At 47.5% G+C, this 21,081-nt stretch overlaps 1 protein-coding gene across 3 annotated transcripts; it reads right to left on the minus strand.

Annotated features, from left to right (window-relative positions):
- Window positions 1-1,599: 1,599 nt before the first annotated feature.
- Window positions 1,600-15,130, minus strand: SLC1A6 (solute carrier family 1 (high affinity aspartate/glutamate transporter), member 6). Of its 3 annotated transcripts, none has more exons than XM_014547790.1 (9): window positions 14,872-15,130; window positions 13,873-14,010; window positions 12,205-12,409; window positions 11,139-11,181; window positions 10,316-10,659; window positions 7,488-7,519; window positions 5,841-6,057; window positions 3,072-3,206; window positions 1,600-2,144 (listed from the first exon to the last, which is right to left on the minus strand). In XM_014547790.1, the coding sequence occupies exons 1-9, from the start codon at window positions 15,074-15,076 to the stop codon at window positions 1,949-1,951; spliced, it is 1,515 nt and encodes a 504-aa protein (XP_014403276.1). In that variant the 5' UTR covers window positions 15,077-15,130; the 3' UTR covers window positions 1,600-1,948. The 3 variants fall into 3 exon arrangements, with proteins under 3 accessions (XP_014403276.1, XP_005876363.1, XP_014403277.1); XM_005876301.2 differs by having other exon boundaries at window positions 5,841-6,035; window positions 7,488-7,721; XM_014547791.1 differs by having other exon boundaries at window positions 2,055-2,144; window positions 7,488-7,721.
- Window positions 15,131-21,081: the final 5,951 nt, after the last annotated feature.

Genomic DNA, 21,081 nt, shown 5'->3' on the forward strand with positions numbered 1-21,081 from the left:
TGATAAAAGTGTCTTTGGCCTGGCTGGTGTGGCTCAGTGGTTGAGCATTGACCAGAAGGTCATGGTTTTGATTCCTTGTCAGGGCACATGTCTGAATTGCTCGATCCCCAGTAGAGGGCATGCAGAAAGCAGCTGATGCATGATTCTCTCTCATCATTGATGTTTCTCTCTCTCTCTCTCTCTCTCTCTCTCTCTCTCTCTCTCTTTCTCTCTCTCTTTCTCTCTCTCTCCCTTCCTCTCTGAAATCAGTAAAAAACATTTTTTAACAATTACATTATTTTTAAATCATGGGAAAATGTATTTATTTATTTATTTATTTATCTTAATCCTTACATGAGGATATTTTTCCATTGATTTTTAGAACAAGTGGAAGAGAGAGGGAAAGACAGAGAAATATTGATGTGAGAGAAACTCATAGATTGGTTGCCTCCTGCACATGTCCCAACCAGGGCTTGGGCTGGGGAGGAGCCTGCAACCAAGGTACATGCCCTTGACCAGAATCGAACCCAGGACCCTTCAGTCAGCAGGCTGACGCTCTCTCCACTGAGCCAAACTGACTAGGGTAAAAAAATTTTTTTCATTTTTTTAAGTGTCTTTGTATGCCTGGAGTCTTGAGCTATACCAGGTAGTCTATGCTGACAGTGTAATTTATAGCAAATGCCTATTTTTGTTCACTGGGCAATGCTGTATTAGTTTGACCTCTGGGGGAACTGAAGAATGAGTAACTAAGGTCAGCAGGCACTCCACACCTACACAACAAACTCCCAATAAAAACCCTGAACACCAAGGGTCAGGTGAGATTCCCTACCTGGCAATACTTTATGTGTTGTCATGCACTGATGGTGGCAGAAAAAGTGCCAGCCATGCAATTCCACTAAGAAGGGACAACTGGAAGCTCACATCTGATGTCCCCTGGACCTTGTCCCATGTGCTTCTTGCCTTTGCTGATTTGAATCTGTGTCCTTTCACTGCAATAAACCAGAAATCTGTGAGTGTGCCAGTGTGGGGGCAGAGGCAGCCCCTCACCTCCTAGGTCCTGTGCCCTATCCTGTCTCTCTCTGGGGCTGTCATTTCTCTCTCAGTGGTTGAGGAGAAAGAGGTGGGGAGGTTTTCTCAGCCTTGCAGATAAGGATGGCATTTACCAGCCAGAGCCCTGGGAGTCAATGCCGTCTATTTCTTGTTCTGGGACCAAAGTAAAAATTAAAGCACATCCCTGTGCAGTTATGGGAGGCCCCCTGCCCCCTGCCTTCTCAGAGCAGGGAGGTACCTTTCCAAATGCCCCAAACTTTGTTTACATGGGTGGGGAGATGAAGTGAGGGAGTAAAATGGGGTGGGGGGGAGCGGGTTAGGAACTGGGCCCTGGAAACCAAAGTGGGGACTTCCTAGGGTACAGGTGCTCCCTCTGCTCTCTGAGCTGGAATTAAGAAGGGTTATTGCCCCAGCCATTGCCAATGGGAGGTGGCAGGGAGGGGTTCAGTCTCTTCATTGTCTAAATGAGGCCTAAACGGTGTGAAGTGCGACTTCTGCTTTTGTGTACCCCACTCAGCTTTGCTGAGTTTTGTAAGTCCTTTTAACCAATCATGGAACCTGAAAGTGGTCTTGAGAACCTCCCAACACAGAGGCCATGGATATTGTTTTATTATAAGAAATAGTGGTTTCCCTTTGCCTCCTTCAATTACACTGCTCCTTAAGAAAATAAGGAGCACGAGATGACCCCTCACCTTGTTGAACCTGGAGCTTCCTATACCCACAACCCCAGGAAAAACATTTCCGATTTCCACCCTTGCCCAACCTCCCTCAAGTTCTCAGTATAGGCTCAGAGAGAAATGAAGACTGTGGACATCCTTTCATTCCTGCTCCTTTATCTTAGTTTCCCTCAAACACGTCGGACAGAATATGTGTTCAGGGTGTGGGTCATTCAGGCAGTGGGTTTTTCCCAAGACATCCCTCACATGGCACTCTCATTGCCACCCCGTCCCCTGGATGCCCCCTTCTCTTGTGCCATGAGTGACTTGTAGGGCTTCCCCAGGCTGGGGAGGGTGAGCTCAGCTTCCTGCAGATCTAGCTCCCGCTGAGACAAATGCTCAATGACGGCTGCTCCAATGGCGTCCCCCAGCACGTTGGTCATTGTGCGAAGTCGATCTCTGGGGAAGGGAGAGGAGAGAACGTTAACCATTAACTTCCATTAACCAAGGCCGGAAGAGCACCCGAGGGGAGATGATACAGCAGAGGGGGTTCCCTAAGTCTGAGAGTTGGGGGGTTCACATTCCAATCTAATTCCAGACCAAGCAGGTCTCCTCCCCTCTCTGTCCTCGGTTCCCCTCCTAACAGAAAGAGAATGGAGGAGAATGAGTAAGCTCTGATATGCTCACATTTGATCTCAGCAACACAAATTTTTTAAGGATGTAAACATTCAATAGAAAATTAGGAGTTGTGAGCTGAACAGCATACAGAATGGGGAAGTCCAGACTTATTTTATGTAACCCTCCTATTTTTAAAGTTGAGACTTTTAAAAATAAATTTGCACTAAAACCGGTTTGGCTCAGTGGATAGAGCGTCGGCCTGCAAACTGAAAGGTCCCAGGTTCGATTCTGGTCAAGGGCATGTACCTGGGTTGCAGGCACATCCCCAGTAAGAGATGTGCAGGAGGCAGCTGATGGATGTTTCTCTCTCATCGATGTTTCTAGCTCTCTATCTCTCTCCCTTCCTCTCTGTAAAAAATCAATAAAATATATTTTTAAATATATATATATATATATATATATACACATTCCAGCTCTGTCCCACAGATCACCTTTTGTGACTTCTACATAAAACGGGTAAAAGGGGGGCCTTTCTGGTTGATGGGTAAAACCTCCATCACTTATCTCCTTTTTGCCCTACTTCCCAAGGTTAATTCTATGGACTTTGAGATCCACAGGCCATGGTTAGGAGTATTCCCAAGGCCCCCTTTCACTCTAAAATTCTAGAACTCTGTGTCCTTGCTAGAATGAGGACCCACAGGTTGGGGGATCCTGAATGGAAAGCAAGGGTTCGAGGAGAGATAGCAGCAGGGTCTGAAGGACACTCACAGGAACCAGTCCACAGCTATGATCAGCGTGATGTCTTCAGTGGGCAGGCCGACTGATGTGAGCACAATGACCATGGTGACCAGACCTGCCTGGGGAATGCCAGCAGCCCCAACGCTGGCCGCTGTCGCAGTGATACTGCAAATGGAGAGAGAACACAGGGAAGCAGGAAACGAAAAGGGAGAGATGAGAAAGATAGTGAGAAAGAGTATGCAGAAGGAAAGAAGTGAGTTCCCCAGGGCATCTTAAATTAAAGTCCCCCAAATAAAAGGCAAATCCAGTGTGACTCATGGAGTGCCAGTACAGATGGGTCTTCTCATCCTTTCCCGGGATCTGTTTGGAAGTCCTTCTAAGATGGACTTTTGAACATTTAGACAACTCATATTGTAGGTGCAAGAGTAGGTTTTTAACTGAACTGCCTTGTGGGCTGGAAGAGGGCAGAAGAATCACCCCAGGCAGCAGCCATGAACCAGGAGATTGAGTTCCCTGTATGCACATATATTGGAAATAGGTAGGTTGGTACAGCTGCCAGGAATGGAACTCTGGAAGAGGGGCCAAGTTTAGAACCAAACGAAGAAATTGTCTATGATGCTGAGCCAGGAATGGAACTCTGGAAGAGGGGCCAAGTTGAGAACCAAATGAAGAAAGTGTCTATGATGCTGAGCAAGTAAAAAATAATTACATATGGTTTTGAAAAACTAAAAGGTAGAACCCATGGAAAATAAAAGAGATAGTGGCCCAACGTCAGGTACAAATCTGACTGGATCAAGAGTAAGCTAGATTTTAGCTCCTACATCAACTCTGATTGCCTGGTATGGGGTGCTAAGAAGAATTCTAAAGCCACTGAGCTTGCCAGGAAAGGCTTTAGTGCCCTGAAGTTACACCCCTCTATCTGGTGGCCTTAGAAGACCCTTCCCAAATTTTATAATTATGACCATGGAGCCACTTAGGACACTTAGCCAAGATGATGTCTCTATCAGAACAGTGACTGAGCACTTGGGTTCGTGGACAAAGAATGGACTTTGGGGCCCAGTAGACTCCATTCATTAGCCATATGACCTTGTACATAAACTCAGAGCCTCTATTTCCTCATCTGTAGAATGGGAGATGTATCCCTACCTTATAGGTTATTGTGAGGGTAAAAGAGCACAGTGTTTCATGAATGGGGCTTCAGGAAGGGCTATTATTACCATTATTCTAAATAAGAGAGACTATCTCCCCTAAACACCCGCCCTGGCATGTGGATGCCCTCGAGAGGCACATAGCACACTCTCAATGGGATGAGCTAATTCCAGCTTCATCCAAGAAGCCAACTCGCACTTCTTTGGGTTAAGCTCAGATCAGGTGCAAAGTAGGATCTCCCAACCAGCCAAGAAACTGGCCCTCGGGCCTCTATCAGCACAGGAGTCACACTGAGTGTCGTCATCCTCCCAAAAATCCCTGAATAAGAGAAGAGCCTTGCAGAGCTGTGTCCAGCACATTCTAGCCAGCCTTTGCTGGGAGTTCACGCAGAGTCCTTACTACCAGCAGCCCAAGCCGTGATGAAAATCCTCAATGGCACCTTCCCAGGACCCTGAGTCAGCTGTGCCATCTGATTTCAAAAGACGCAGTGCAGAACCATGAGTGTGTTGCTCACAGCCGTAGTCCCAGCTCCTGGAGCCAAGTCAGTCCTACTACAATAAACATTTGCTGACTGATTGGACAAGAGGCTACTCCCTAATAATGAATACTTATGAGACCTGTTACCGGAACCACAGGAAATGGAGAACCCCAGCCCCATGAGCTCCAGGTACTTCCTGTGCACATGAAGGCAGCATGGGGTTGCTGAGTGTGGGACAGAAGAAGGCAGGTCTGGTGACTCAACCCCTTCCCGTGGGCAAGAGAATCTGAAACTACTGCCCACATAGACATGCCTCTGCTTCCTAACACAGCTTCCTCCCACCCATCCATCCCTCCTCCCACCCCATGCTCTGCACTTACCAGACTCTCCACCTCTTCCCACTAGGTGGCCTTGGGCAAGTAACTTAACCTGCCTCCATTTTCATTTCTTCCTCTCTAAAACAAGTATTTGACTCACCTCATGGGGTATGGTGGGAATCAAGCAAATGGGCACGAAGGCACTTTACATAAGAATTTACAGAGCCTTCAATAAATTAACTAGTTCAACCCATATTTATTGACCATCTACCATGTATTATATAACTAGTAGAAATTCCCATAGAAGAAAAGACTTGCCCAAACAGAGCTACAATCTAGTAGGGGACGCGGGCAATAAGCAAATGAATAAGTAAAATATTTACTAAAACAGATTGTGCCACGGCGAACAGGTTCAGCCTGAGAAAGTCCAGACATGCAATTTTAAATAGGGTATTCAGGGAATGCTTCCCTGAAGAGGTGACATTGGAGCATAGACCTGAAGGAGGTGATAGCATTTGCGCTATCGTTATAATGATTAAGTCAGAACTTCTGGGTGATGCGGCCCAGGAATCCATATTTATAACAAGAACCTCAGGCCATTTGAAAAATACTGGAGACAAAGGGTCTCCCACAGTAGCATGTGAGAGGAGATCTGATTGGAAGACCCGGCCAGCTCCTGACAGTCTCAGATTGCAGTCTTGCCTTGAACCTCATCTGGCATGGGTGACTGGCCTCTACCCACATCTCCCTTCTAGCATCCAAAGCCTCCCTTGACCTTGAGCTGCCTCCTCCCCTAGCCACACTAATGACTTCTTAGGTCTCACCTGCTGGCAGGTCCCACAAAGACTATCTCACCTGATAGTTGTGATCTGACCCAGGTTGAGCTCGTAGTTGTTGACTTGGGCAATGAAGATGGCTGCCAGGGCCTCGTAGAGGGCAGTGCCGTCCATGTTGACAGTGGCCCCCACGGGCAGCACGAACCTGGTGATGCGGCGGTCCACACCCAGGCCCTCCTCCAGGCAGCGGAAGGTAATGGGCAGTGTCGCAGAGCTGGGAGAGAGAGCCCCAGGGGCTGAGAGCAGGGGATGGCGGTGCGGGGCTGGAGCAGCAATAGGCCAAAGGAGGGTTCCCCTTGAGAACATTGGAAGGCCAGGTGGAAGCCAGAGCCAGGGGCAGATGGCAGGGGTCTAACATTTCAGAGGCTGATAACTGCATGCGGAAGAGGGACTCCTCACAACACAGGGAGCTCACAGCAATGGTGTCCTCCAGGCTAAAGGTTCCTTGTCCCAGTTAAAGCCAATAGCTGAAGGATAATTACTACACTAGTTCATGCCACTAGTTCACTCTATCTATCCACCCCAAGAAAGGGAGGACTAAAGGTATTCTGGCTGTCCTCCTCTCAGGGCTAAGACAGGGGGATTATAGAGGACCACCGTCCCTCACTCCCCGTGTTTGGTCAGGGAGTGACCTCAGCTACACTAATCCTCTCGGTCTCTCTCCCTACCACTCCCTAGAGGAGGAAGAGTGATTGGTGAGTTTTGTCCAAAGAGTGGGCATCTCATTAGGGAATCAGCCTGCCCACAAAACATGTGCCCCGTCTGGTCAGCTGTATGTCATGCAGGGGAAAACCTGAACACGGAGAGGGCCTTTGGGTGTCCAGCCCCACTCAAGTCCCCCCAAAAAATTACTCTCTTCAGAACTCTTTCCCTAGACATTGCCCAGACAAGCCCTAGCTCTGGCCCAGGTGAGTTCAATTCTGGGGTACAGTGGCATCAGTCCTACTTGGCCACAGATCAAAAGGCACATTCACCGATCAGCATTATGGGCAATAAAAAAAAAAGATACTTTTCTTCCATCTGGTTGGTGTTTGTGATATATCTCAAATTATTTTGAATTTGGATGAGGGAAAGGGTAGCTCTTTATTAACCACCTGAAACCCCCCAAAAAGGAGAAGGAAGTCAAGAGAGCTTCCAGGCACCATCTCAAAGAGAGTGAGACTCTCTGAGCTAGAAAATGACTGGGAACATGGGGCATGGTGGAGCCCTCATCCTAACCCCAAAAGTGGCAGCTGGCCCTAGCTGGTTTGGTTCAGTGGATAGAGCATCCCGGGTTCGATTCCAGTCAAGGGCACATGCTGGGGTTGCAGGCTTAATCCCCACTAGGGGGCGTGCAGGAGGCAGCCAATCAATGATTCTCTTCTCATCGTTGATGTTTCTATTTCTCTCTCCCTCTCCTTTCTTCTCTGAAATCAATAAAAATATTTGTTTAAGTGGAAGCTGGTTCTCCTCCACATAAAATAGAGACACAGGAAAGGAGAAAAGGGGTCAGGAGAGACAGCCCAGGACAAAAACAGTGCCCAGATAAGCCACCTTCAAGAACCCTTGACATTACTGAACAACTCAGAAGATGTTCTGCAGCAGGGGGAGGGCAGGTACCCCAGAAGAGCCCATGGAAGACAAATAAACCTAGGAAGTGTACCAGTGTTGGGAGACAAGGTCATACCTGGAAGACGTGCCCATGGCAGTGATAAGGGCCTGCAGCATGCCCCCGATGAAGGGGAAGGGGTTCCGATGGGTGATGAGGAAGTAGATGAGAGGCAGGACACCACCGGCATGGAGAAACAAGCCCACAATTACAGTCAGGGTGTACATGCCCAGCTGACCCCCCAGAACGGCCATGTCTTCCATCTCTAGGATCTTCCCAGCAATCAGGAACAGGATGCCCACAGGTGCGTACCTGGGCCAAACCAGACACCAGTCAGGGCTCCCTCATGACTTCCACTACAAGCCCAGAGCTGGCATCCCAAGGCTTTGCCCTTATAAGACCCTAGAGCAAGACAGTGCCCAGCATTCAGCACTCAACACCACCCACAAACATGTCCTACCTGCTCTTCCTGCTCACCTACAGGTCAACCCCAGACAGCAGAAAAGTTCCTATGACTCCATGGCATGCAATCTTATAAGGTCTCTCCTTCATCCACACCCCCATCCAAGTCCCCCTCCCCAAAATTACTCTCTTCAGGACTCTTTCTCGAAACATTGCCCAGACAGTCCCTAGCTCTGGCCCTCTAACTTCCCTATTCACTGCCCCCAACTCTTTGTTCTACACCTCTCACTTCCATGCCCCTATTCTCTTGCCTATAAGTGCATATTCTCACTCATTCACCAGCCCTGCGCTATTTCACCTGGATTTCCCACAGACATTTCAAATAACCTATCTTATCAAATCATCTGTTTATTCATTCATTCCATAAATATATATTGAGCACCTACTATGTTGCAGTCACATAGTCCCTGACCTCATGGTGCTCACATTCAAATGAGGAAATTATGCAGTGCACATAGAAACATGTACTTAAAAGAACTTCAGGTGGTGATAACTGCAAAAGATAGTCATTGACTGGGGCTGCTTAAATGTGAGAGGTCAGAAAGAGCTTCTCTGAAGAGGTGGCATTTAAGCTGAGGCCTGAATCATGAGAAGGAACCATGTATCTCTGAGGGGGAAGCATTGCAGGCATAGTGCAAAGACCCTGAGATGAGCATGAGCTGGGAGTATTGGAGGAGCAGAAAGAAGACCAATTGGCTGGGACAGTGAGTGAAAAGGAGAGTAGAGGAGACAGAAGTGAGTTCTTCAATGGCTCACCTATTTTCCCCACACACTAACCCATTGCTTAGTCTTGTGAGTGTCTGCCAGTGATGCCATCACTCACCCATCACTGGGCTTCAACTGTTATTCCTCTCTCTTTAGAAATTGAAGTCTATGGTTGGCCATTGTCATGGTGGATGTATTGGAGGAAGTGAGGGACTCTCGGGAATTTGGTTCAATAACTTGGGTCAGAAATCATGAAACCGAAGCTAAGTCATGAGAATGAGGATGCAGGGTCTTCTCCAGACAAACTCAAGCTGGTCTCAGAGTTAGCCCTGGTCAGTGGTTGTTGATTTATCTCCAAGTCTACACCTATCTCTATGATTACTCTGCAAACTCCTTTCCCAACTCTCTCACCTCCATCCTTCCATCTCATCCTCTGCAAAATTCCTAACTCTGAATCAATTGCATATCACTTCTCTCTTCCTGTACTCAGCCACCCGGCACATATGGATATTTCCCCCAACCATGCCAAGGACACCACTATAAACTCATGGTTCTCAATTCAGTTGAGCCTTCAATACCCGTCAATCTTCTTGCTTATCCTTGATAAACTCCCCCTCTGTTCCCCCTCAGCTGCTTTTCCAAGTTCTTAAATTGGCCTCTAACCCGCTACACAACTTTAAAATCATTTGGGGTGATATACTAAGTCTTTCTTGATTTGGAACCAGAGAGCCTTGTTAACATCTTTCACCACAACTCCCAAGTTGCTGTATGCTCCTGCCTTCCTGAACTCCTCACCATGCTCCAAGCAACTCAGGTTTTTTCAGCTTTGCATGGTCTCTTCCCTCTGCTTGAAGTACCTCTCCCCTCTTTCTGTCCTGTTGGATTCCTACTCACCTCCCAAGGCCCATGGCATGCAATCTTATAAGGTCTCCTTCTAATAGGTAACTTCTTCATTACTCCCTCCTCACCTTCCCAGAAAGAGTTCACTGCATATTCCTCCATTGGCTCCCTTCTCCATGTTCACATTTTTTAACGTCTCATTACTATAGAACCTTCCACCTTGTATTATATTGATCTAGTATGTGTCTGTCTCTCCCAAGACTTTGTAAGCTCCTTGAGGACAAAGACTAATGCATCTTTGTTCCAGAATTCGAGACAAAGTCAGCCTGGGAAATGTCTGCTAAATAAGAGAAGAAATTGGTGAAGGTGTGAAGGGATTTAAAGAATAAATGAATACATGCATCAATTAAGGAATAATTAGTGAGTGGATAAATGCGTAAAAAATGAGTAAATGAGACATGAATGAGAGGGAGAGTGAACAAATGAGTGTGTTAAGTAAATGGATGAATGAGTGCAGGAAATATCTGAGAGAGTGAATAAATGCAGAGATGAATAAGTGGGTCCAAATGAATAAATGACTGAATAAGTAAGTAAATTAATTAATTATGAATGAGTTCATGAATGAATTTATGAATGAATGAATGTATGAATGATTGAATTAACCAATGCACAGATGAATACAGAAGTAAATGAGTGAATAAATCATTGCAGAAAAGAGTGAATAAATAAGTGATCAAATGAGTAAATGAGAGAGTGAATTAACCAATACATATATAAATGACTTTGGCCAAATGGTCCTGATGACCCTATCAGCAGCTGCCCAACTGACTGACTTCCCATCCCTGGCTCCATCCTTCCCTGTGCCATCACCACTCACCCTATCACAGTCCAGCACTCACCAGATAATGATGCCCACCAGCCTCATAATAGCCTCATTGAGGCTGTCGAAGAAGTCCCGCAGGACTCGGCCCTTGTGTTTCATGCCACCAATGACCAGCCCAAAGGCCACAGAGAAGACCACAAGGCCCAGGGCATTGATGCCATTGGCTGAGCCAGGCACAGGCACAATCTCCTCAAAGGTCAGCACCTCCTGCAGGGTGCCCAAGGCTCGTGTGACATTTTCCAGGAGGCTGGTTCCATTCTCCATTGAAGATGGAGGAGGCATGGAGGCGCTCTGCTCAGATCCATTCTCTGTCCTCACAACGGTCCTGGTTACCAACCTCGTGCTGTACTGCGTCTTGAACTGAAATACGGAGAGATTTGGGGCCAAATTTGACTCAATGGATGCAACAGAATCACCTGAAGAAATGTCTTTCAAATACCAATTCCTGATTCCCACAGCCTGGAGAGTCTTATTCAATAGATCTGATGAATCAATGAATGATTTGACCAATGCATAGAAGAATGAGTGAATGAGTAGAATGAGAGAGTGAATGACCAGATCATCAAAGAATGAGTAGAGTCTGCATTTTTCACAAGCTCCCTGGGCAATGCTCGGATTTGGGGGCCTGTCTCCAGTCAAAAGTCTTGGTTCCTCCTCTAGTACCAACCCCAGGAAGCCCTTGGCCTATATCCTTCTCTCTAACCCTCCCTTGAACATCATGCCAATGGCCATTGCTCTGTCAGGCCCGTCTTCCCACCCCTGATCCCTGGTCCGTTCGCTCAGCAGCAAGTCCCCACCACCCTCCAACCCTCCTTGATCAAACTGTACTTTTCCCTGACCTGTTTGAAGCAGGCCTCCACCAGGTTGGGCGGAAACATATTTCTGCAGAAAAACATCAGATGAAGGGAAGAGATTAGCTGTTAGAAAGGCATCTAGGATGATAATAGTAATAATATTAGCAAAGGCAACAGTAATAATGGCAGCCAACATTTGAACACTGATTCTAGTCCAGCGGTTCTCAACCTGTGGGTTGCGACCCCTTTGGGGGTCGAATGACCCTTTCACGGGGGTCGCCTAAGACCATCCTGCATATCAGATATTTACATTATGATTCATAACAGTAGCAAAATTACAGTTATAAAGTAGCAAAGAAAATAATTTTATGGTTGGGGGTCACAACATGAGGAACTGTATTTAAAGGGCCAGAAGGTTGAGAACCACTGCCTAGTCCAAGCTAAGTAAGCTAAGTGCCTTACCTATATGTTCTGATTTAAACACGACAATATCCCTAAAAGCAAGTGCTATTGATGTCCCCATTTTACATACACACACACACACACACACAGAACAAAATATTTGATGTAAGTTACCCAAAGCTACATAGCTGCTAAGGCAAACAGATGGACCTCAAATCCACCTCAGGTCTGTCTAAATCTTATAGTAGGACCCTATTCATATACAGGGACTTTAATTCATATACATGTGCCAGTGATGCCTCAAAAAAGAATAAAATAAACCATCCAGCTCCTGCACTCCTCCACCTCCCCCCAAGTCAGGGGCTAGGGTAGAACTATGGCTAGCCTTAACTGGGCTGGCAAAATCTTGCTGTTCTAAGAGAATCATTCACCCTCCAACAGATCCTGGGAACAGCAAACATCGTCTGTCCTGAGCCTATCCCAAGATATAGCTTCCCTAAGCTAAGGGTCAAAATATCCTATCCTAGGAGTCAGCTGCTCTCAGAGAATTTGTGCAAAGCTCCAAGCCAGAATATGGACATCAATAAAACTAGGCCCAACTTGGATGTTGCACTTTCAGGCTGGGTCAGCCTGTCCCCTTTGTCTCTCCTTGAGTAGACATTGATGCACATAGGGCCAGAATTCCCATCGAAATTAGAAAGGACATCACCTGACCAGGTCCATGAAGGCATCAGCTGTAGGGATGGTCTCAATCCGGCCCTCACGGTGCAGCCCCTCCTTGGAGCCCTTCCCAGGATGGATGATGGTGACCATGAGAATGCCGATGAAGACCGCAATGACCGTAGTCACCATGTAGTACACAGCTGCCCGCATCCCCATCCGCCCTGTTGCCTTGTTATCCAGGGATGCCATACCTGGAGGACAGGTGGTACAGACGCAAGCATCTCCATTCACACCCCACCACCCACTCTCCCATCCAGCCACTCCTCTCTCCCCATACCACCAGCTTGACCATTCCACCAAGCATCCCGTCCTCTTACACCCACCCAGCACCCACACCATCATTTTTGACCCATATCATCATTCTTCAACCCCCATTCTACTTTCCATATACATCTTCCTCCCCATCCTTTACCCAAGCACCACTTAACCAAGCTTCCCTCTACTCCAAGCTAACCTTTTCAACCCCATCCCATCCGCCACTTACCCCTATTGTGTACTATAACCTCACTTTTGTTCCACTCTCCATCCCACAGTGACACCTCCCTGCAACCCAGCTCACTGTACACTATCTGTAGTAGATGCTTTGGTGCCCTACCTAGACACCCTTTACCAGGCTGATACCCCTATCCTTCAGCTGCTGAGTGTGTGGGCTGCTAACAGTTCATGCTGCCCCCTTCCCCTGAGAATTGTGCTCAGAAAGGCCCCAAGGCAGACCTACAGTCAGTGTCTGGTACAAGGATTCAAAAATCCAGCTCTTTTGACTCCAATGGGACCAGAGTTAGGAGGAACAATTCTGTGGTGTGGCTCGTGCTCCAGAGCTCCCTCCAGAGGCCAGTCTTCTGGAACATCTCGGCTTAGTTTCTTTCCTCCACCTCAACCTCTTCCCTCACTTCCTCATAGGTTTCTTTGAGAGCAGTCCTGAATAAATTACTTGCGCAAATATCTCATGCTCTACTTCCAGGAAACCCAACCCAAGAAGGCATTTGTCATGCCTTTGTCTTCATGCCTATCACAAATTCTAGAGATTGGCAATCAACCACCCAAGGGCCAAATTTGGCCCACTCCCTGTTTTTGTAAATAAAGGTTTACTGGAACACAACCACACCCATTTATACACATATTAATCTGCATCTGTTTTAGTGCTACAATGGCAAAATTGAGTAGTCATGAAGGAGAGCATATGGCCCCTAAGGTAGGAATATTTACTATTTGGTCCTTTACAGAAAAAATGTACTGACCCCTGCATAGTCTATCCCACCCTCACCCACCATCCTGTCACCTCTACCTCAAACACCTGATCCATGTCACACTCCCTGACCATCCATGCCATATTCCCCCTACCTTCCCTGGCTGTCCCACCACAGCCTTCCTTTCACCTCTGCATGATACTAAGTTCCTGGCATGCTGGTATTTTTATTTCCAGTGAAAAGTATGGAAAAGTTACTGAGATAAGTGGGATAGGTAAGATGGGGTCCAGAACCTGGGTCTGATCAGGATCTGGGCTTTGGCCAAGGACTCTGGGCTAGGTGAACACTCCATGTTTGAGGTCCTAAATTAGGGAGGTGGTCCCATGCTTGGGACCACTTTGGCTCCAGGTTTAAGCTTGGGCTTCGGGGTGGGTCTTGGAGGCCAGCACTGGCCTGGGCTCTCTCACCTGTGACCAGGCTGGAGACAATGAGCGGCAGCACCAGCATTTGCAACATCCTCATGAGAAGCTCTCCAGGGAAAGAAAAGTACTTGATCTGGCGGTAGGTGAGCTGGTACGGGCGTAGGCCAAAGGCCAGGCTGACCCCTAGGGAGTGGAGTTTGGGTCACTCAGCCCCAAGCAGGAGCCATCCATCCCAAGAAGGGTGTGTGTGGATGGGGGTGAGAGAAAGAGAGAAACATTCTGTGTATGTGTGTGTGTACATTGTAGGAATGAATGGATTTATGTCACCATGTTGATACTGTGTTAATTTGTGTGTAAACATCTGCACACATGCACACATATGTGACAGCATACACTCATTTGTGCCTGTGTCTGTACTTGCATATGTGGACCCATGCACATGTTTTTCCCATGTGTGTATAGAGGTGTGACTTATATGTATACAGTTTTCAAACATGGAAGAGTATATGTATTTAAGCTCAAAGTGTGTGCAGAGGAATGTGTGTGTGTGTGTGTGTGTGTGTGTGTGTGTGTGAATGTGCTTGCAAGTTCCAGTATGTGTGCAACTGTGTGAGTTTACGTCTTTGCAAATGCAAGTTTAAGCTCAAGTGTGCAGAGGAATGTGTGTGTGTGTGTGTGTGTGTGTGTGTGTGTGTGTGAATGTGCTTGCAAGTTCCAGTATGTGTGCAACTGTGTGAGTTTACGTCTTTGCAAATGCAAGTTCTGTGCATGCATAAATTAATGTGTTCATCTTTGTGTATTCATATGTAGAAAGTGTGTTTGTATAGTGTGCACATGTGTGTGCACACATACATATACATATGACATTGTGTGGGCACAGAGCTGTTTTTGCATAAGTGTGCACTATCTGTGTGTGTGTTCTACACAGGAACGGTCACTGGTAGGACAAGATGTGAATGTGTGCAGGTGAGAAGGAGTTGGTGGAATGAAGAGACATGAGTGCAAGGAATTTCCCTGAAGTCTCCGCCCTCCCAACCCACTCACCTATGATCACAGCGCTGATGGTCAGCAGGATGAAGGCGTTCCTGCGCAGGAAGCGCAGCACGTGCTCGCGGGTCATGGTCTGCAGGCGCAGGCGCGTGCGCAGTGCTCTCTGCTGCATGCTGTCCTGCAGCCGCTGCAGACAGCCCATCCTGCCAAGCCGCTGGCCACTCTCCCGCAGGAACAGGCTGTTGGCGTGGCTGCTCATCGTCTATCTGCGGGGAACAGAGGGCCCTGGGCCTGGTGAGAAACAGGACAGAGTAGGATGTGGGCAGAGGGAGGGTGGCAGGGTGGAGGAAGCGGGTGAGAAACTCGAAGAGAATCCAGACAGCAGGGGAGGGACATCTGCTGGGATGTGCCCAGGCTGGGACACCTGAGGACTCTGCCTAGGGTTCAAGGGTCACGACTTGGCAGAAAAGAGTGAGGGTCTCAGAATTGCTTCCCTGCTTGTCTAGGAAGAGGCAGGGAAGGAGACCACAATATATTAGGTTCTTTTGCCACTCCCTGACTCCAGCCCTGTCCTTATTCGGTAAGATCGTCACAAGCAATTGGTGGCTGTCCCATCTAATGAGCCAATCTAACAAGGCCACCGCATGCCGAGCCCTAAACATGGTTTGGTGTCTGGCCTGGAGATGCTCACAAATGGCCTTTCAATAACAAAATCGATGACAGCAAGTGCCTGGCAAACAGTGGGTGCCCAATAAATGCAGCTGCTCTGCCGGAGTGCCTGGGTGAGCAACAGGAAGGGAGAAGAGCCTCTTGGGAAGGAAATGGTTATCATCCTTGACCCCGGTGGTCCTTTAGGATCCACCTTTGAAGGGAAATGTGATGTTCAGAATCTCACTGTTTTCCCTACGTCAGACTTTTGTGTCTGCTCTTTAAATTCGGCCATATCCATGCAATCTTATTTATGTTCTAAATAAATGTATCTCAAATGGAAACTTTAGATACATTGGGTCTTTAATCATGTTTTTTTCATCTTTATTGTTGAAAGTCTTAGGTATGTCCCCCTTTTCCCCATTGACCTCTTCTAGCCCGCGCCCGCCCCTATCCCAGCTAATTATGTTTTAATACACATTAATAAAATACATATAAAAATAAACACCTTTCTAACCTTTTACCAACTAAACACCTTACATCAAGCATGTCAAACTCCCGGCTCAGGAGTTTATTTAAATGAGGCCTGCAGCCTGTGAGACACAAGTTTGAGACGCTTGCCTTACATATACAGGGCAGCTTAGAAATTGTGACTTCCATGGGCCTGAGGAACTTTTACCTCTGTGGACTCCTTCCTCCATTAAAAAAAAATATATTAAAATTGTATTTCAGCCCTGACCGGTTTGGCTCAGTGGATAGAGCATCGGCCTGCAGACTGAAAGGTTCCAGGTTCGATTCCAGTCAAGGGCATGTACCTTGGTTGCAGGCACATCCCCAGTAGGAGGTGTGCAGGAGGCAGCTAATCGATGTTTTAGGGCAGCATAGAAATTGTGACTTCCATGGGCCTGAGGAACTTTTACCTCTGTGGACTCCTTCCTCCATTAAAAAAATATATTAAAATTGTATTTCACAACTGCATTGATATAAAGATGACTATATAATCTTGGAACTAGGTAGAGGTGATGGTTGTACATTGTGAATATACCAAATGCCACTGACTACCACTTTGAAACGGTTGGTTTTCTGTCATGTGGATTTCACCTCATATTATGTATTAAAATATTTTCTTTGACTTGAAGTTTAATTCTTTCTTCTGATTTTAAAAGAAGTGAAAAATTTCTGTGGGTTCCTAAAAGTTTCATGGACCCTGAGCACTGGGCCTCCAGTTCCTGAAGGATAGGCAGCCTAGTCTATACTGATCTTCCAGCAAAAAAAAAGTGGGTCCTGGAATTCTGTTATTCCTATAGACCAGTGATTCTCAACCCTCCTAATGCCACGACCCTTTAATATAGTTCCTCATGTTGTGGTGACCCCCAACCATAAAATTATTTTTGTTGCTGCTTCATAACTGTAATTTTGCTACTGTTATGAATCGTAATGTAAATATCTGATATGCAGGATGTATTTTCATTGTTACAAATTGAACATAATTAAAGCATAATGATTAATCACAAAAACAATATGTAATTATATATGTGTTTTCCGATGGTCTTAGGCGACCCCTGTGAAAGGGTCGTTCAACCCCCAAAGGGGTCGCGACCCACAGGTTGAGAACCGCTGCTCTAGATTCACCCCCAGGTCAAAGGGTGACCACTAGAGATGGCATTGCCCAGGCTCCCTTGCCCACTGGCTCCCCACTGGGTCAGGCCAGCGGAGGGCAACAGGAGAGTGGAGGGTGGGAGGGGATGGAACATTGGTTTTCCCCCGTTCCCCCTGCCACGCCCCTGTTTGGCAGTGGCTGTGTTCCTCGACCTAAGGCCACAGCTCCCATCAGACAATCCTCTCTGCCTACTGGCATCCAGATGTCTTCCTTGGAAAAATGTCTATACAGTTCCTCTGCCCGTTTTTTTAATTGGATTTGGGAGGTTTCTTTGGTTACTGAGTTGTATGAGTTCTTTATGTATTTTGAATCTGAACCCATTTTCCAATATATGGCTTGCAAAAAATTTTCTCCCATTCTGCAGGTTGCCTTTTTGTTTTGCTAATGCTTTCTTCTGCTGTTCAGAAGCTCTTAAGTTTGATGTAGTCCCACTTGTTGATTTGTTTTGTTTTGTTGCCTGTCCTTTTGGTGTCATATCCAAAAAGCATTGCCCAATATCAAGGAGCTTCTTTCCTCTGTTCTCTCCTAGGAATTTTATGGTTCAGGTCTTATGTGTAAGTCTTTGACCGATTTCGAGTTAATTTTGGTGAGTGGTGTGAGACAGGGGTCCGGTTTCACCATTCTGCATTTGCTTATCTTGTTTTTCCAACACCATTTGTTGAAGAGACTGTCCTTTCCCCTATGGGTGCTCTTGGACATCTTGACGCAATACAGGTTCTAACTCTCACTATAATGGCAATCATAGTATAATCTATAAATGTACCAAACAGCATGCTGTACACCTTAAATTTTCTCAATGTTACCTGTCAAATATATTTCAATTTTAAAAAATTACAGCCTCTGTTACAGCCTCCACTCTCCTTGGGTCCCTCTCCTGCTCCCTCCCTGCGAATCTCCACTCATGCTGGTCCCTGAGTGCTACCCCAGCCTTGCTGGTTTCCCTTAACCCTGCTCAGACCTTTGTAAATAGTCCTTATCTTAAACTCTTTTTCAGTGTGCTTGTCTCCTGACTGATACACCAGAAAACACTCTCCAAGCCCGGCAGGCATGGCTCAGTGCAGTGTGCTTGTCTCCTGACTGATACACCAGATTCACCTCACTGTTAGAAAACACTCTCCAAGCCCGGCAGGCATGGCTCAGTGGCTGAGCATCAACCTATGAACCAGGAGGTCACGGTTTGATTCCTCGGTAGGGCATATGCCTGGATTGTGGGCTCGATCCCCAGTGTGGGGTGTGCAGGAGGCAGCCGATCGATGATTCTCTCTCATCATTGATGTTTCTATCTCTCCCTCCCCCTTCCTCTCTGAAATCAATAAAATCTATTTTTTTAAAAAACAACTCTCTAAGCCAGCGGTTCTCAACCTGTGGGTCGCGACGCCTTTGGGGTCGAACGACCCTTTCACAGGGGTCGCCTAAGACCATTGGAAAACACATATATAATTACATATTGTTTTGTGATTAATCACTATGCTTTAATTATGTTCAATTTGTAACAATGAAATTGGGGGTCACCACAACATGAGGAACTATATTAAAGGGTCGCGGCATTAGGAAGGTTGAGAACCACTGCTCTAAGCCAAAGGAAGGCAGCAAACTGCGGAACTCTGTGCCTATTTGGTTTGCCTGGGATTGCTGCACCGGTAAGAACTTGGTCTCACCCAGCTAGTCTCTGAGGGATCAGAGCTTTAGATGTGTCTCCTCACCCCACCCCCACTGCCTGAATTCATCCAGGTCGGAGCTGAGAGTCTGTAGAAAGTCTCAGGTCTACCAGCAGGTAGGCCTCTGGACTCTTTGGTTTTTTCCTGCCATTGACTGAGCAGCTACTTTTCTGAGCTCACTGTCTTCCTTGGCCTCCTTTGCTTCCCCCTACATCTGATGGATGGGTCATCTCTTTCCAGGTCTCAGTTCCAGGTCCCGAATGCCAAACCCCTGTGGGTTCCTGCTCCAAATGGATCCACTGATGCTGCTTCTCACTTTGCTGTGAAAGATCCCAGACATGGGATCACACACAACACAGGAAACTCGTAATTTCTCCCTCTCCTCTAGGATGTATGTTTCCAGTCTTTGAGCAGTGGCAGCTCCAAGCTGCCCAAGGGTCCCAAGGGACTGTTCAGCTGAGATCTAAACTAGTCACAACAACTCCAGAGCTAGTTTTGTCTCTTTCTTTTCTCTTCTTTCCAAAAAAATAGTATGGCATAGAGCAGGCATGGGCAAACCCATAGTCTGAGGGCCAAATCCAGCCCCCTGCTTGTTGTTGTAAATCAAGTTTTATTGGAACACACCCAGACTCATTCCTTATGTATTGTCTATGTGCTATAATGTCTGAGGTGAGTTACTGGGACGGAGATTATATGGGCTACAAAACAGTCAGTCTCTCTGGCCCGTTAATAAAAAACTTTGCTCAACCCTGGCCTATTAGAAGAGCATCCCTGAGCCCTTATTTCAAACCCGGCTCCGCCTTGCAGGAACCGGTGTCTTTCTATGTGGTTTAGATGGCCCAGTTCAGGTGGTGCTTAGAACAGCGCCTGGCGAGCATGAAATAGATGCCAACTGTGGTTCAGATAAAGCAGAGACCCAACAGACTCGTGACTGAGGACAGAGAAAAACGCTGAAGCAAGAGAATGTCTTCCTCTCCGTTTCTCTCAGTCCTGTCTGCGTCACTTGTCAGGCAATACTCGACTTGAAACGGTTTTCCCAGGACCTTGGCTTCCGCTTGGGCCTTTCTCAGTGTCTCTTGGACGCCTGGGGGCTTCTCCGCTCAACCTGACTTCTCTCTTTTCTAGTCTCTCCTGGTCCCTGTTTCTTAGGCTTCCTGCTCGGGAAATGGTCCTTCTAGTGCCCCCATGTCCTTGCAGAGATTCAAGGATCCATCTCCCCACTGGTTCCCCCAACCTCCAGGCTCCGATGAGATGTGCTCGTGGCCCTCGGAGCCGAGGGGAAAAAGGAAAGTCTCTTATGTTCTAAAGCTGAAACAAACTACGGTAGACAAAGCAAGGTGGCTTTCCATACATTTTATCTCACCCATCTGCTGGCCTAACTGGAAGAGTGAGGGGAAAGAGAAGAAGGAAATCACACACATCTCACACACGCACACTCTTGACACACAACCGCACACACCTCTTGTGGGCAACTGACACACACGCCGCCACACAGAGACACACGATCACATACAGAGAACTGTGCAGACATACAGCCCCAGACACAGCTTCCGAAATGCAACGGCACTCAATGCAGCGTCAGTCATACGATATTTACACACACAGACACGTGTGCACACTCATGCCACAGTCCTGCACACCATCCACCACACAGCCCCCCATTCCTCTTCGAACACGCAACCCCACACACACCTTCACGGCCCTAAACAAGTCCCCTTTGTAAACGACACTCCAGACGTGCAGCGCCAAACAATTCACACACACACACAACTTGGGACACAAGACGGAAAAACTTCAGACATTCACATCCATCCCCACGTTTAAATATTCCGCCGCACACACCTCTTCCTTTGGGAAGGCAACCCCATAAATTGTCCCAAACACACACACACACACACACACACACACACACACACACACACACACACCCCCATCACCACCACCGCCCGCCCATCTTTGGACCTCGCCTCCCTGCAGCCGTGACCTGTCTCGGTCACAGCCAGGTCTGTCGAGTTGGAGGAAACCCCTCTGATAGACCAGGGACGAGCCCTGTTAAGGGTCAAGGCATCAGACACAGAGCTGGAACCTGCCCAGGAGCGGAGGCCACAGGTAGAGGGACGGGATGGGGGCGGGGAGGGGGCAGGGAGACCCGGGCTCGGTAACTAACGGCAGGAAACTCAGCAGGGCGACCGGGAGGTGAGCGGCGGCGGCGGCTCTAAGGGGCAGGGAAGAACTGAACGAGCGGCCAGAGATGGCGCCCCACCCGCCTGACCCCGGCGTGGTCCAAACCCGCCTGGG

The sequence above is a fragment of the Myotis brandtii genome, unplaced genomic scaffold (assembly GCF_000412655.1).
Source record: "Myotis brandtii unplaced genomic scaffold, ASM41265v1 scaffold485, whole genome shotgun sequence".
Taxonomy (NCBI): Eukaryota; Metazoa; Chordata; class Mammalia; order Chiroptera; family Vespertilionidae; genus Myotis; species Myotis brandtii.

Bases quoted from the DNA above. Each gene is read 5' to 3' on its own strand.
- SLC1A6 (XM_005876301.2), bottom strand. From the start codon at position 15,076: ATGAGCAGCCACGCCAACAGCCTGTTCCTGCGGGAGAGTGGCCAGCGG. The intron at 10,660-11,138 runs GTCAGGGAAAAG...TCCGTATTTCAG, and splicing joins TGGAGGCCTGCTTCAAACAG to TTCAAGACGCAGTACAGCAC. The intron at 7,722-10,315 runs GTGAGTGCTGGA...GGTTTGGCCCAG, and splicing joins CTGGTGGGCATCATTATCTG to GTACGCACCTGTGGGCATCC.